Source organism: Lethenteron reissneri, chromosome 10 (assembly GCF_015708825.2).
Source record: "Lethenteron reissneri isolate LAM-NWPU_2019-01 chromosome 10, ASM1570882v1, whole genome shotgun sequence".
NCBI lineage: Eukaryota > Metazoa > Chordata > Hyperoartia > Petromyzontiformes > Petromyzontidae > Lethenteron > Lethenteron reissneri.
Window position 1 is genome coordinate 6,044,987 of NC_083788.1, and position 16,696 is coordinate 6,061,682.

Here is a 16,696-nt window from a genome sequence, read left to right on the forward strand (position 1 = left end):
ATACTTTTTTAAAGATCTTGGAAACCACAATGGGTTTAGAAAGGTATTTTATATGAATCTAGGTTACCATATGGATTAAAATATTTTTTACCGTAGTTAATTTATATTGGCAGATTCATGCGTGATTAATCACCAATGATTCTCACGCATGATGTAATTTCACACGTTTATAAATCACCACACGTACCACCGGCTGAGAACCACTGCGCGTTAAGTTGTAACTTTTATTACCTACTAGCTGTAGCTACCCTGCTTCGCCCGGGACTTGGATTCACCACACCCGGCCGCCTTTGTCTCCCCAGTGGCGATGTTCACACCACAGCAGTTACTCGTTTGAGGCTGAGTCGACCTAGGAGAGGCCCAGGACCGGTTCAAATAATCGTCACCGGTGGTGGCCGTGAGCGGAAATCGAACTCGGGTCGCCGGGTTCGTAGCGCAGCGTGGCGCTAACCACTAAACTACAATGCGTTACGCTGCCACGTGCGCGGGGCACGTGACAGATGTGACGTCACAGCTCACTTGCCGTGCAAAAAATAAATGCATTATTGAGCTCCCCCCCAAAAAAGTGTATTTTAATAATATTTGCACGGTGTACAGTCTGGAAAGTACCCACATGGCAAATTCCCAGTTTGTTGCATGTCGGGAAGTACGCTAAACATTTTGAACATATTCACAACTTTGCCTTTTATATATATGCGGGGATAAATGTCGTTAGTCCTTGACATGTCCGTAGTACAATGTTACAGGGCTACATCAATCGCCGGTGATTGTTTAGCGGCAGCTTAGGGGACGTCCATAAATGACGTCACGCGATTTTGGACGATTTTTGACCCCCCCCCCCCCCCCCTTCGTCACACGTTATAAAAAGTCAGACCCCCCCCCCCTGAAATATGACGTCACAATGCTCTGCCCCCCCCCCACCCCCCCAAACATAAAACATGCTTCAAATCGCTTTAAACTATTGTCATTGTAGTTGCGTATTTAATGTGGCGCTGCACTCTGATGTTGTAGGAGAAAACATTTATTAAAAAGTCTATTAAGTAGAACGTGTTGTTTATATTTATTTAAAGTTGCGCATTTTGATGTGACGTCACATTTCTCACCACCCCCCACCCCCCTAGGTGCGTGACGTCATTTATGGACGACCACTTTCTGGTGGTGGATCGCGACGGATCCCCTTGAGAGCCAGTAGCTCGCTGTGTCAGCCACCTCTGCCGTGTCGGCTGCGAATTGAATCTGTCCACAAAACGTGTCCGAAAGTGCCCGTATATCCCTCCGTACCTATAGCAAGCGACGTGTGTGTGTGTGTGTGTATATGTACTTCGCCGGGCGTGGTGCTGGCCACCCACCCCCTCGTGTACCGTTCTGGCCTTCATATGTGCTCGCTAACAGCACTTGCCCCTACAGTCTGTGCAGGCTATACGGGGGATCTTTATCTACTTCACGTGGTCTCAAAGTGCACCTGGCCTGGCACAGACGCCTTGGTGAAGTCACCGTCACTTCGTGGCGAATGGCGGGGTCGTGGTATTGGTATTAAGGGGAGCGGTAGTGTAGCGGGTAGTGTAGCGGGTAGTGTAGCGGGTAGTGTAGCGGGTAGTGTAGCGGATAGTGTAGCGGGTAGTGTAGCGGGTAGTGTAGCGGGTAGTGTAGCGGGTAGTGTAGCGGGTAGTGTAGCGGATAGTGTAGCGGGTAGTGTAGCGGGTAGTGTAGCGGGTAGTGTAGCGGATAGTGTAGCGGGTAGTGTAGCGGGTAGTGTAGCGGGTAGTGTAGCGGGTAGTGTAGCGGGTAGTGTAGCGGGTAGTGTAGCGGGTAGTGTAGGAGTTCGATTCCCGTTCACGGCGTAACAGCAGTGACGATTATCTGAACCGCTCCTGGTGCGGCGTGTAGTAAACGTCGCCACGCTGGGGAGACAAAGGCGGCCGAGCACCTTTACTGGTTCATGCTCGAAGTTTTTTCGGTAAAGTCACGGTCCCACCTGATGACGGAGACTTGTGTTGCCTCCGAAACGTCGTGATTTTTTATTATTTTATTTTTATTAATTTCATTTTTTACCTACGTGACTTTACCGAAAAAACTAACAGTATGAATCCTCGCAGTCACAAAAGCTTCAAATCTAGAAGCTTTACTGGTCACCAACTCCCTCTTCGTGGCGTGCCGGCCTTCATAGGGTGGTGCTACTCGCTAACAGCACTTGCCCCGACGGTCTGTTCAGGCTACACGGGTGGCGGATCTCTATCTTTGTTTTCGTAGCTACTGCCAAATGTGTATGGGGAAGGGTTCACGTGGAATGTGCGCTGCAGCTCCCCTGCCTCCTCATCACACGCACCCACAGCGTACAATTCTGTGGACCGGTGCATTTCATTCGAGATTTGAAGTTTTTGTGACTTCAAGGATCCATACTCTGTGGTTCTTTCTCTATCCCCCCCCGCCCCCCCTGGCTCACCCCCCCCCCCCCTCTTGCCTTATATAATATCTTGTAACGAGCAGCTTTTGTCCACTCCAGCAAATTAGTTCTTGCTGTGGCTGTTCCCACCTGATGACGGAGGCTTGTGTTGCTTACGAAACGTCGTGATTTAATTGAGTTATTTTTATTATAATTGTTTTCACCTACGTGACTTTACCGAAAGAACCAAAGACTATGGTGCATTTCACTTTGCTCGCACCGCTGTCGAATCTCGTCACGTACCCGTGTACCGCACGCTCTGTGGCGACCTACCGTACGCGTCGTGAGTCATAGTTGGATTATTACCTGGGAGCTGTTCAACTTCTTTCGCGCCGTACGTCGGCAACCGTGCTAATCAGAAGTGCGGGGGATAGACATATACATATGTATATACACGTGTCACTCGGCATGTGTATTACCTGCATGTATCAGCACATGTATGGACCTCTATCTCCATACATACATGCATGTACCTGTCACACTTCACATGTGCATACCTAATTGTCGCTGTGCATATATGGCTCAGGGAACAATGGCTGTCTCTTTGCGAGCCCTTGCTGTCCCCCAACTGCCTGACCCCCCGTGTCCCCTGCGGTAGTGTTTGTGAACGTGATCCTCGCTACCTGCCAGACACGTCCGCAGGCCCCCGTGCGGCTCCTACGAGGGGCTGGCCCTGCTGCCGCCCGGCGGCCCCACGGGCCCCGGCTCGCCGGGCGGCCCCGGGGTGCCCGGCATCCCGGCGAGGCCCCTTTCGCCCGGCAGCCCGAAGTTCCCCGGCGGCCCCGCCGGGCCGGGCGGCCCAGCGGCCCCCACGGGCCCGGCCGGCCCCGGCGGCCCCGCTGAACCCTCGTCCCCCACGGGGCCCGGCGGGCCCTGCTCCCCGGGGTCCCCCTTGATCCCGGGGCTTCCGGGCGGGCCCTGTCGGGCCAGGCTGCCCTTGGAGCCCGTAAGGCCCGGAGCCCCCTTGGGGCCCTGCTTGCCCTTCTCCCCTGGTGGGCCTTGGTCGCCGGGCCTGCCGGGCTCGCCCGACGGGCCCTCTGGCCCGTCGTTGCCTGCGTCGCCCTTGTCGCCTTTGGGGCCCGGGCTCCCCGGTGGGCCCCTGATGCCGGCATCCCCCTTGGGGCCCGCGGGACCTGCAGGCAGCACGTGGCGTGGGGGGGGAAGGCGGGGCGGGTATGACAAGGGGAGAGGGGTTAAGGTTGGTTGTGTCGGAACTGATGAGATCCTGCGGTCGAGAAAAACCCGATCCTTGAATCTAACACCGACATGACTTGTTGACTGGAACTCGATCTGCGGACCCCACTGAACTCCCAACTCGACCTCCTGATGCTCCGCCAGTGTATCACCTGAACCTTCACCCCACCCGACGACTTTGTACCCATTGGATTCTGGGCTCCACAGCTCCGTTTGGGGATTTCTCAAAGGGGTTCATAATGGCTGTGTCAGAGCACTGATCTAGCACTATTGAGAGTATGCAGTCGAGATGAGTACTGGATGGCTCACCATCACGGCCTGGTAAATATGTGCACATTATCACCTGATATGGAGGAGGCAATCAGACTCAAGGTTAATGTCCAGGCCAGTCTTTCGTTCCATCCCATTCGGTCATATCACGCAGTCCGTCCAGTCATCCGTGTTAGTCCAGTCCCGTGTTCTATGCAATCCAGTCCGGCCGCACCTGCCCCGCTGCCACTACAGCTGCCACCCCCCCCCCCCCCCGGCTCACCCCGCAGCAGCGTGAGGTTGCGGTAGAGTTGGTCGTGGTAGACGTCCACCCGGCGCAGCTCCTCCGCCACCACCGTGAGGTTCGCCACCTCCACGTCGAGGCGGCGCTGCAGGTCGCCGTGCGCCGCGAGCAGCGCCGCCGCGTCGTCGCGCAGCCTCGCCAGCGTCTCGTTCACCAGCGCCAGCTCCTCCGCCCGCGGCTCCGAGCGCCCCCCGCACGCCTCCCGCACCTGCCCCAGGTACGCGGCGACGCCGCGCAGGTGCCGATCCGTGCCGTTGACGGCGCCGCGAACGGCGGCCAGCTCGGCCTCGCGCGCGTCCACTCGCCCGTCCAGCGCCTCCAGCCGGGACGCGGCCAGCGCCTCGGCGCGCCGCAGCCGCTCGCCCAGCTCGAGCAGCGCGTCATCCCGCGCGGCGCACTCGGCGCTGACGTTGGCGAGCTCCCCGCCCAGCTCCGCCGCCTGCGCCCTCGCGTCGCCCGTCGCCTCCTCCGAGCGCCGCAGCAGCTGCGCCGCCTGCGCCGACGCGGCCCGGAGGCCCGCGACAGCGCCGCGCAGCTCGCCCTCGCCGGCGGCGCCGCGCTCCAGCAGGCGGCTGAGGTTGCGCAGCCGGCCCCGCGCGCCGTCCGCGTCCCAGCCGAGGCGGGCGGCCGCCGCCTGCGCCGCCGCGGTCAGCGCCGCCTGGCGCCGCAGCTCGGCGTCGAGGCGCCGCAGCGTGACGTTGTGGGCGGCGTGGGCGGCGGCGGCGCGGGCCACCGAGTCCTCGAGGGCGCCGACGGCGGCGCGCAGGGCGGCGTCGCCCGAGCGCCGCTCCTCCAGCGTGCGGTCGAGCGCCAGCAGCAGCGAGCGCGCCGAGTCGGCGTCGGAGCGGGCGGCGCCCAGGGCCACGGCGGTCGAGCGCTGGGAGGCGTCGGCCAGCGCCAACGCGTGGGCCTGCGCCTCGGTGGCCGCCAGCGCGTGCCGCGCGTCGCTCTGCAATTCCCACATCTCGTGGCGCAGGGACGCGATGGCCGATGAGGTGGAGCGGTTGTGCCAGGTGGACTGCTCGTCTGCGCACGGCCGAGAGGGAGGCAGAGACGGGGGGGGGGGGGGGGGGGACGAGCGAGAGAGGCGCGGGTGGGAGATGTCGTCAATCTCAGCCGGGTGGCGCGAGTGCCGAGTCGAGCGTGGGAGTGTACGACGAGACGGCGCGTGGCAGCATTCACCCTCAGGCACAAAACCCCTAGGGCCCCTGCTGGGAAAAACCCCCAAGCGAGCCCCCTTCCTAGGGGTCCCTCCTGGAAAGCCCCCGTGAGAGAGCCCCTTGACAGTCAACGTCGATCTGCTGCAGCCATGAGGCCGACCTCTTAACCTCCCTGTATCCTGTCCCCCTGTGCCCTCTATTATTTCCCCTGTCCCTGTGCCTCTCCCTGTATCCCCACGTGTCTTCCCACATCTACCCCTGTCTCCCTCTGTCTCATCCCCATCTCACCTGTGCCTCCCCCTGTATCCCCCCATGTGTAGGCCTCGTCAAGGTAAGGTAAAAACAACGAGCCTACCTTTACCCTACCTTTTACCCTTACCCCATACAAATGACCGGATTACAGGGTAATTACTGGGGTACTACACATGAAAAGGTTTATAACAGGTAAATGCTCGGTAGAGCGCTTTATTCATATAGAATACTCTCGATGATTCCAATTAAAAATGGAGGCCTCGGACTGCGCCACGGAGCTTTTAGTGAGTGGTAAACAAGGTATTCACCGGGTAATTTTTCCGCGCTACCTTTACCCTACCCTTTACCTTACCCCTCGGCATGTTGACACCTTTACCTTTACCCCTTTTACCCGGTAAAAAGGGTAAATGACCTTACCTTGCCGAGGCCTACCCATGTGTCCTCCCATGTCTGCCCCCTGTCTCCCTCTGTCTCATCCCCATCTCACGTTGTGCCTCCCGCTCCCGTCTCGCCGTGTCTCACCTGCGTCTCTCAGGCTGGACTCCACGCTGGCGAGTTTGGCCGTGTAGTTTGTTTGCACCGAGAGGATGTCTCTCTCCAGCAGGTCCATCTTGGCCATGGCTGCGGGCATGGGACGGACGCGAGACGGACAGACGGACGGACATGGACACAGGAGAATACAGAAGAAGAAAAAGGAATGTAAGTATTCGTGGTACAATCAGTCGGTAGGCCTCTGACATGAACGGTGTTGACAAGTCTTGTGTCACATGTCATCTTCCTGTAATAGTTCCTGGAGCAATAGGGTTAGGGACTCGTGGTATAAAGTCAACTGTTGCTGCAGCGTTCGTGTTAAGGGCCGGTGTTGTATAATAAAGGTCGTGGAAGCGTGACTTCTGGAATCCGGTCTTTATTTGTCTTTCGTTCACAACACTCCCATCTTACTCCTTCACGCTGCTGACAGACAGCGTGAGAGGGAGAGAGAGAGAGAGACACGCGCGGCCACGTAGCAGCCTGAACCACGTGGGCAGCCTGGACCACGTGGCAGCCTGGACCACGTGGCAGCCTGGACCACGTGGCAGCCTGGACCCCGCTCCAGCGTGGCCTCACCCTCCGTTCGTTCCAGATCTGACCAAGTGTTGTTCATCTCCACCCTTTAAATACCTGAGTCACGTGGTACCTTTCCACCAATCCTGGTTTGCCTCTATGGAATCTTCTAGACTCCATGGTGCGCTTCCAGGACCACACCCCTGACTCGTCCCCCCATTGGCTGTGGCTAAAGCCAGCAGAACCAATCCTCTACTTACAGATGTCACCTTGCCATTGCGTAAGGGCCACGCCCCTAGACTTCTCCCCATTGGCTATGGGCCAGGACCGGCAGAGCCAATCATCGTACGAGGTGTAATCCAACAACAACCCGGATATGTCCTCACATTACAGTTGTACGAGTGACGACGGGGCTAGCGGCAGGCATGTGCCAGGTGTCAGTGTTTGGACGATGGGGCTAGCGGCAGGCCTGTGTTAGTGTTCCCACTGTGTCAGCGCTAGCGCGGGTGGTGTTGGCGGCGTACCAATGGAGCCGAGCGCGGCGAGCGTGACGGCCAGGGCGGCGCACACCACGTAGAGCAGCACCACGGCGCTCTTCAGCACCCAGGGGTCGTGGTGCCGGCCACAGCATCCACGCGCTTCTTGGATTCCTGCAGCAGACGGGAAAAAAATAGCGCGCACACAGCTGGGGTGACGGGGGTGTAGATGATGCAGTTGGTGGTGGTGGTGGTGGGGGAGTGATGTTTATTTATCATCATCATTAGACCTCCTTTGCCAGTACCAAAATATAATAATATGGTTTTTCCCCTTTTTTCCGGCAACAAAACTGACACCTTTTTACAAGGATTCATGTCTGCATTAACCACAATACTTGCAGTCAAAATGCAAACAAAAACATACTATGATAATATACGCATTGTCCTTGAAACTGATTGGTCCACACCAGGGACGGCTATCATAGTATGTTTATTGTTTTGCATTTTGACTGCAAGTATTGTGGTTAATGCAGACATGAATCCTCGTAAAAAGGTTTCAGTTTTGTTGCCAGAAAAAAGGGAAAAACCCTATTAATATGTTTATTTCACGATGCATTACGCTTGTTTAGGGTTCCAATCTCGCATGCGTGGCTTCTTGTCCGAGCGCTCAAGTTTCCTCCCGCGTGTGAACGCTCAGTAACTGATGGGTGACACCTTAATATACATGGAGGAACGCAGAGCTCGGGCAATTTGTTGCTGCTGGCGGTGGCGGCGGCTCATTGCGTGGCTGCTGCCTTTCCCGCTCCTCGTCTGTGGTTTCTCGTTCTGGTGCCTCTCTCTCTCTCGACGAGAGCGAGCGAATGCCGTGCGATGGTGGCGCGTTCGTTACAAGTTGAATTGTTTATTCAAAGGGTGTACGTCGTCACCTTCTCACGTGACCCTTTTTCAGGAGCGTCCTGACAAGTTTTTGCACTGGGGGGGAATGGGGGGGAGGGATGATCGATAGGTCGAATGCAACCGAGTAATCTGCGGGTACGTTTGAAAGATTTTGCCAAATTTAGACCGTGACGCCAGCACACAACGGACTACTCTTGCGAATGACGTCAGGGGATCTTTAACGTCTGTAGTATATGTACGGTCTATGCACCTGCAGTATTAACCAGGGCGGCTGCTAGAATCGAACTGTGAAGCTCTGCAATAAGCAGTGAATGCGTCCCCACGAGGCCACGTGTGATGATAATGATGGGAATTATCATCATCATGGTGGGATGATGCTGCTATTACTGCTGATGATGAAGAGGATGATGAGATGATGGTGATGATGATGTGGGTGCTGATGATGAGGTGGATGAAGAGGATCTGATTTTAATGACGACGATGCTGCTACTTATGATGATGCTGATGCTTCAGCTGCTGTTCGTGAACATGATGATGCCGAGAATGCCCGCTGATGCTGCCGCTGTTGGATGATCACGGAGATGTTTATGCTGCTACTGACGACGCTACTGATGACGATGATAGTGATGGTGCTTCTGATGCTACGAATGATGTTGCCGCTGCCGTGAATGATGATGATGTTGCTGCTGCTGCTGATGATGAAGATGTTGGCGATGATGTCACTGCGTGTCCTCGGTGCCGCTCGTACCAAAACGCTTGTACCCGAAGGATGAGGCATCATCCTCGTCGCCCGCGTCTCCGTCTGCACAGGCGGAAGAGCCGACAATGTCACAGCGAGGGTGGGGGGGGGGTCAGTGGTTGGAGGGGGGCAGGTTGGGGGGGGGGCAGGGGACACGGGGTCAGGAGGTCAGGCAGTTGGGAGAAATCAGGGGCTCGCAAAGAGACAGCCATTGTTGCCTGACCTATCCATGCGCAGCAGCAACAAGTTGGTTTGCACACTGAACCGCTTTTTGTGTTCTTTGTCCTTCCCCCGCCCCGCCGATCAGCGCGGTTGGCTACGTACGGTGCGAAAGAGGTTCAATATATATACATCATGTGTAGTGTGACAGAGGTACATGCATGTATAGAGATAGAGGTCTACACGTGTCCTGAGATATGAAAGTATATAGTGCATAGTGACATGTATATTACACGTGTAATGACAGGGTGAGACCTGCCGGCCTGTAAGGGTCATTACGGCTATAGCTGCAATACATAACGCCTTAAATTTCGATTTAAAGCTTTCGTGACTGCAGGGATGCATCTTCTTGGTTCTTTCGGTAAAGTCACGTAAAAGGGAAATAATAAAATAATAAAAATAAAACAATAAAATCATTCTTACGACGTTTCGGCCACAACGCAAGCAGCCATCCTCAGGTGAAGAACAGGTCACCTGAGGACGGCTGCTTGCGTTATGGCATGTGTAGCTATACACGTGTGTGCATGTGTACACGTGTGTGCATGTGTACACGTGTGTGCAGGTGTACACGTGTGTGCAGGTGTACACGTGTGTACACGTGTGTGCATGTGTACACGTGTGTGTAGGTGTACACGTGTGTGTAGGTGTACACGTGTGTGCAGGTGTGTGTAGGTGTACACGTGTGTGCAGGTGTACACGTTTGTGCATGTGTACACGTGTGTACACGTGTGTGTAGGTGTACACGTGTGTGCATGTGTACACGTGTGTGTGTGTACACGTGTGTGTAGGTATACACGTGTGTACACGTGTGTGTAGGTGTACACGTGTGTGCGTGTGTACACGTGTGTGCATGTGTACACGTGTGTGCAGGTGTACACGTGTGTGTAGGTGTACACGGTGTACACGTGTACACGTGTGTACATGTGTGTGCAGGTGTACACGTGTGTGTAGGTGTACACGTGTGTACACGTGTGTAGCTTGCAACCCTTTGCCCCTCCCCCGCTCCGGTGCGCACAGCTGGCGCGCACGTGTCCCGGCCCCGGCGACCCCGTGACCACGGGGCCCCCACGCGCTCCGCGGTGCGGAATCGATTCCTCGCAACGTCACCGCCCGCCTGTGTTCATCGCGGCGATTCAAACAACGGAATCGATTGACGATCCACGATCGCTCTTCGATTCCTTATTCGTGTTAACGGGGCTTCGGATTCAACATTCGGGAGCCGTTATTGAGCCGTAAGCTTAGACTTGACGTAACGTTAGGGGCTAGGGTTAGAGCTTAGACCTTTATCTTAGGGCTAGAGCTAGGGACCGTCCATAAATGACGTCACGTACGGTTGAGAAATGTGACGTCACACTTTAAATAAATACAGACAACACGCTCTACTTAATGAAATCTACTTTGTAATAAATGTTTCTCCTACAACATCAGAGTGCAGCGCCACATTAAATACGCACTACAATGACAATAGTTTAAAGCGATTTGAAGCATGTTTTATTTGGGGGGGGGGGGGGGCAGAGCTTTGTGACGTCATATTTGAAGGGGGGATCTGACTTTTTGTGACGCCGTGTCACGAGGGGGGTGGGGGTCAAAAATCGTCCAAAATCGCGTGACGTCATTTATGGACGGTCCCTTAGGGCTAAAGTTGCAGTTCGAGTTAGTTCTAGATTTGAAGTTTTCGCGACTGCAAGGATCCATGCTCTTTGTTTTTTTCGGTAAAGTCACGTGGGCAAAAAATAAAATAAATTAAAATGAAAACAAATAAATTTAATCACGACGTTTCGGAGGCAACACAAGCTTCCGTCTTCGAAACTTCGTGATTTAATTTATTCGTTTTCATTTTAATTTATTATATTTTTAACCTACGTGACTTGACCGAAAAAAACAAAGAGTATAGCTAGTTAGGGGTTAAAGTTAGAGCTAGAGTTAGGGGTTAAAGTTAGAGCTGGAGTTAGGGGTTAAAGTTAGAGCTAGAGTTAGGGGTTAAAGTTAGAGCTAGAGTTAGGGGTTAAAGTTAGAGCTGGAGTTAAGGGTTAAAGCTACAGCTTCAGTTAGGGGTTCAAGTTAGAGCTAGAGTTAGGGGTTAAAATTACAGCTGGAGTTAGGGGTTAAAGGTAGAGCTGGAGTTAGGGGTTAAAGTTAGAGCTGGAGTTAGGGGTTAAAGCTACAGCTGGAGTTAGGGGTTAAAGTTAGAGCTGGAGTTAAGGGTTAAAGTTAGAGCTGGAGTTAGGGGTTAAAGTTAGAGCTGGAGTTAGGGGTTAAAGTTAGAGCTGGAGTTAGGGGTTAAAGTTAGAGCTGGAGTTAGGGGTTAAAGTTAGAGCTGGAGTTAGGGGTTAAAATTAGAGCTGGAGTTAGGGGTTAAAGTTAGAGCTGGAGTTAGGGGTTAAAGTTAGAGCTGGAGTTAGGGGTTAAAGTTAGAGCTGGAGTTAGGGGTTAAAGTTAGAGCTGGAGTTAGGGGTTAAAGCTACAGCTTCAGTTAGGGGTTAAAGTTAGAGCTAGAGTTAGGGGTTAAAATTACAGCTGGAGTTAGGGGTTAAAGTTAGAGCTGGAGTTAGGGGTTAAAGTTAGAGCTGGAGTTAGGGGTTAAAGCTACAGCTGGAGTTAGGGGTTAAAGTTAGAGCTGGAGTTAGGGGTTAAAGTTAGAGCTGGAGTTAGGGGGTTAAAGTTAGAGCTGGAGTTAGGGGTTAAAGTTAGAGCTGGAGTTAGGGGTTAAAGTTAGAGCTGGAGTTAGGGGTTAAAGTTAGAGCTGGAGTTAGGGGTTAAAGTTAGAGCTGGAGTTAGGGGTTAAAGTTAGAGCTGGAGTTAGGGGTTAAAGCTACAGCTGGAGTTAGGGGTTAAAGTTAGAGCTGGAGTTAGGGGTTAAAGTTAGAGCTGGAGTTAGGGGTTAAAGTTAGAGCTGGAGTTAGGGGTTAAAGTTAGAGCTGGAGTTAGGGGTTAAAGTTAGAGCTGGAGTTAAGGGTTAAAGTTAGAGCTGGAGTTAGGGGTTAAAGTTAGAGCTGGAGTTAGGGGTTAAAGTTAGAGCTGGAGTTAGGGGTTAAAGTTAGAGCTGGAGTTAGGGGTTAAAGTTAGAGCTGGAGTTAGGGGTTAAAGTTAGAGCTGGAGTTAGGGGTTACAATTACAGCTGGAGTTAGGGGTTAAAGTTAGAGCTGGAGTTAGGGGCTAAAGTTAGAGCTGGAGTTAGGGGTTAAAGTTAGAGCTGGAGTTAGGGGTTAAAGTTAGAGCTGGAGTTAGGGGTTAAAGTTAGAGTTAGAGTTAGGGGTTAAAGTTACAGCTGGAGTTAGGGGTTAAAGCTACAGCTTCAGTTAGGGGTTAAAGTTAGAGCTAGAGTTAGGGGTTAAAGTTAGAGCTAGAGTTAGGGGTTAAAGCTACAGCTTCAGTTAGGGGTTAAAGTTAGAGCTAGAGTTAGGGGTTAAAGCTACAGCTTCAGTTAGGGGTTAAAGCTACAGCTGGAGTTAGGGGTTAAAGCTACAGCTAGAGTCAGTTTGGGAGCTTAGGTTAGGGCTAGAGTTAAGATTAGGGCTATAAATAGAGCTAAGAGTTAGGGTTTGGGATACTTTTAGGCTTAGGGCTAAAGGTAGGGTTAGAGCTAGGGCTGTGGGTTATAACCAGGAGGTTAGAGTTACGGGTAAAAGCTAGGATTATGCATCGGTGTTAGGTTTAGGGATGAGGGTTAACGTTATTGGTTAGGTTTAGCGCGAGGGATAGTGGTTTGGTTTACTGCTCGGGTTAGCGGTGTGTTTTAGTGCTCGGGTTAGGGGTTAGGTTTCGTGATAGGGTTCGAGCTATGGTTAGGAATATGGCTTAGGTGAACTGCTCTGGTTAGAGCTATACTGAAAGCTCCAAATTAAGCTATACTGTAGTTTAACATTTATGTTAGCCGCAGGAGTTTAGACCAGTATCCGTAATTGTCTTTATAGCAGTGGGTAAAGGGCTACTGCCTAGGCTAGGGTTAATTCTGGGTTCAGGCTTAGCATTAGGGCTAAATGCATATTAAGCCAAACTCGGCTGTGTGGCTCCACATATCAATAGGAATAATCTAGTCCATCAGCGCCTATTATTAAATGCCCATAGCGATAGAAACCCGCAGCATTCGTTTTAGCAAGCACAAACTCTGGACCGCCTTTGACATTCTGTGTTCTCATCAGCGGAGGTCAGGTTCGTTGCACAAATGCTACCACATTACCAGGATGTTATCGGCAAGAATACTCCACCTAATCCACGGGACCCCATTCAACGCGACAACGCAACGCAGAACACAAATTCATGACGCTTTTCCGCGAAGCTGATGAGGCCCATTCGTGGTACATGATCCCGACCTTCTGACCCGACCCTGACGGTGGCTGCAAGGCAGGTCCCTTACCCCTCATCATGATGGAGGCTCCGCACCGTCACTCGATATCCACCGCCACTCGGGTCCAGACCTCCACTCCCACCTGGAGTTGGGCCTTCTGCTGGATAAGTTGACCTTCTTAGTGGGGATGGATGGACCCTCCGTAGCTGGAGATTGTTGAGTCGGACTTTGTCCTAAAGTCGGAACCTTCTCGATTAGGAGCTTCTCAATCAGGACCTCTTTCTGGATCAAGATTGTCTGGAGCCAGACCTTCTTTGAAATGAAGATCTTCTTCGTCTTGGTGGGATGGGCCTTCTGTAGCTGGAACTTCGCCTTGCAGCCGAACCGAAATACTTCACAGCACCTTCTCCAAGATCCAAACTTTGCACTGGGGCCAGTCCTTCTCTTCAGCAGAGCCTTCTGTTTGAGTCGGACCTTCTTCTCGATGAAGACTTACTATTAGATCTGCATAGACACTCTCTTTGACACGGACCTTGCTATGTGGCCGGATCTTGTTGTGCTTTTGTCGTTTAGTCGGACCTTCCCCTAGAGCCGTAACCTTCTCGATTAGGAACTTCTCGATCAGGACCTCCAGGAGATCGGGTTCTCGATTCCAGGAACCCGTCCCTGGAATCACAGCAACTATGTATCTGTGTGTGTGGGTGTGTGGAGCAACACTGACAGAGTGTCTGCTCCGTCCTCCTTCTCAGCCGAGCTGCGGCAAGAAGGGGGGAAATGAGTGGTGGGGGAGCCAGGATCCAACTCCCGTAGGGGGGAGGGAATGGGGGGAGAGGAGGAGGAGGAGAAGGAGGAGAAGGAGGGGGGCTGCAGAATCAAACCCAACCCCCACCTCGCATTTTTGCGGGCGAGGGAGTCGAGCCACAGGAAAGGTTGTTTGGGGATGGGGGGAGAGGAGGGAGATGGAGAGATGTGAAGGAGAGAGTGGAGATTGGGGTGGGGTGGCGGATGGAAGAGAGAAAGAGAGGGGAAGAAGCGGGAGAGGAGAGGGAAGTTGTAAAGACGGAGGAGCAGAGAGAGAGGGGGAAGAGAGAGGGGAGGGAGAAGGGGGTAGAGGTGGGGGAGTGAGACAGAGCAGAGAGAGGAAATAGAGAGAGAGGAAGAGATGTGGGGGGGGGGGGGGAGAAAGGGGGGAGACATGGAGATAGTTTTTTGCAGCCTCCCACTCTCTATAAACATCTAAAACTGCTGATGAGGCAGGGTGACTGAGAGAGGTTCATCAGGGCCACGTCCGACTGTGCCAGTACCATGGAGATGCTGTAGCTTTGTCTAAAGAGCTTTGTAACGGACGTGTCTGAGATAGCCTGGGTTCCATCATACGCATCATCAGCCATGCGATATATCCACTGCTGGATGGAGGCCTCCCCCATCCCGCCGTCATTCCCCGCAGAACTCGAGATTGAACGATCCGTTTAACTCCTCCTGCACTTGAGCTAATTTCGTCTAATTTTGCAATATTTTGCTGTCTTTTCTTGGATTTTCTGTTTGCACATAGTCACTTTAAGATGTTTTCTTGTTCATGTTTTTGTTTTTTGTTGCGGTTGCACCTGATTCAAGAGCCAAATGGCTCACAGGGCTATACCGAATAAATGAAACTTGAAACTTGTCTCTCTGTCCTCCACGCTGGGCGTTTTCGACGTTCTACAAAGATATTCACAATGGCAGTGCCGGTGACTCTGCGCCAAATCCTCGCCCCCGGGGCTCTGGACCTGGGACCCTGGATCCCCTTACCCCCCCCCCCCCCGACCCTGGACACCCCCCTGATAACTCTCCCAGCCCCCCCCCCCCCTGCCCCCCACCCACCCACCGTCCCCCCAGACCCCCTTATAGTCCCGGAACGTCGGGCACCTGAACTGTGTAACCCAGCACTGCTGAGATACTGGGTCCGATCCTTGCTTTTTTATTGTCAACAAAGGCCTCCCTAATTCTAGATTTGAAGCTTTCGTGACTGCAAGGATTCATATTCTTAGGTTTTTTTTCGGTAAAGCCACGTAGGTAAAAAATTTTAATAATCAAATTAAAATTAATTTTAATTTTTTACCTACGTGACTTTACCGAAAAAACCTAAGAATATGCCTCCCTAATTATATTATATTCCTTCCTTGCCCCTGTCCAGTAGTATAACGTCCCAGTAAACATTGAACGCTGAGTCAACGGTTCCAACCGCGTGCCAACTTGGGTCCGACGTTGCATGTTTACTTGGCTCTGAGCTCTGTGATGTCGTCCCGTTGCTGCTTGACGTCTCCCCCCGCTGTCTTGCCTCGGCCTCTTTTGCCTTCTCTCGTTTTTTCCACTTTGCAGTGAATATTTTGAGGTTGGGCTGTCTCTCTGTCTCTCTCTGTCTCTCTATCTCAGCGGTTTTGTAACGGCCATGTCGGTGCATTCAAACAGCGCTACTAAAGAACTTGGATTTCAAGCTCTGGGCGTGGGTGTCGTCGCTTCAGGGACTCACACAGCGGTCGTTGTCAGCAACAGACGGCTCCAATAAAGCAAAAACTGGGGTTGAGTCAACGTTTGGGCCGCCCAAACACTTACATCGAATTTTCCACCACCATGCATGCACACGTGCATGATGCAGTCACGCTGACTGCCTTCAGCAAATCCGCACTGACCCAAGTGTGGTGAAGTATGGTCAAACAACTCCCCATGGCACCGCACAGGCGTTTGAAGGCGCTCCTCCAACAGTCGAATTGCCAACAATATCTGCACGGCATGTGTAGCGAATATATTTAAAAAAAATGCATTTAGGATTTGCAAAATGCAATGCAGCGGCATGGGTATGACAATGGAGCGGTGGTGCAGTAATTGGCGCAGTGTTCTCCGAAAACCCGTCGACCCGAGTTGGTTTACTCTTTGGTTCTTTCGGTAAAGTGACGTATAAAGATAAAATAATAAATTAAATAATAGCATACGACGTTTCGATTGCAACACAAGCAATCATCATCAGGTATAAATGAAATAGCAACAAAAATCTAATCAGAAAACTATAGACAGACATATAAGCAGACATATCACCAAGATACATAGAGAGAGAGAGTAACACATAGGCTATAAGCAGACAGATATCACCAAGATACAGACAGATATCACCGAGTTGGATTCCCAACCACGGCTAACATCAGTGACTAGCTTAGAGTGTATCTGAGCCTTCCCATCACCAACCCGAACTGTCCAGCGTGGTGAAGTATGGTCGAACATGGAGTGACAAAAGCACCCACGTGCCACCGACATAATGATAATAATTGTGCGGTGTGTAACGCGCTGCACGATATGTCACAGGCGTGATGAATTACAGCGGCTCTGATGTGCGGAAGAGCCAAACTCAGTGCGGCTCAAAAGCCAAACGAAAGAGATGACCTCTTTAGAAAGATGTG

At 52.6% G+C, this 16,696-nt stretch overlaps 1 protein-coding gene across 1 annotated transcript; it reads right to left on the reverse strand.

Annotated features, from left to right (window-relative positions):
* Window positions 1-2,585: 2,585 nt before the first annotated feature.
* On the reverse strand, window positions 2,586-14,225 carry LOC133340846 (collectin-12-like). The gene is made up of 6 exons (XM_061549278.1): window positions 13,335-14,225; window positions 8,768-8,821; window positions 7,171-7,296; window positions 6,125-6,223; window positions 4,170-5,216; window positions 2,586-3,576 (listed from the first exon to the last, which is right to left on the reverse strand). The coding sequence occupies exons 1-6, from the start codon at window positions 13,342-13,344 to the stop codon at window positions 3,101-3,103; spliced, it is 1,812 nt and encodes a 603-aa protein (XP_061405262.1). The 5' UTR covers window positions 13,345-14,225; the 3' UTR covers window positions 2,586-3,100.
* Between the last annotated feature and the right edge of the window lie 2,471 nt (window positions 14,226-16,696).

Bases quoted from the DNA above. Each gene is read 5' to 3' on its own strand.
- LOC133340846 (XM_061549278.1), bottom strand. The intron at 6,224-7,170 runs GTACGCCGCCAA...CCATGCCCGCAG, and splicing joins CGCCGCGCTCGGCTCCATTG to CCATGGCCAAGATGGACCTG. The intron at 3,577-4,169 runs GTGAGCCGGGGG...TGCTGCCTGCAG, and splicing joins CAACCTCACGCTGCTGCGGG to GTCCCGCGGGCCCCAAGGGG.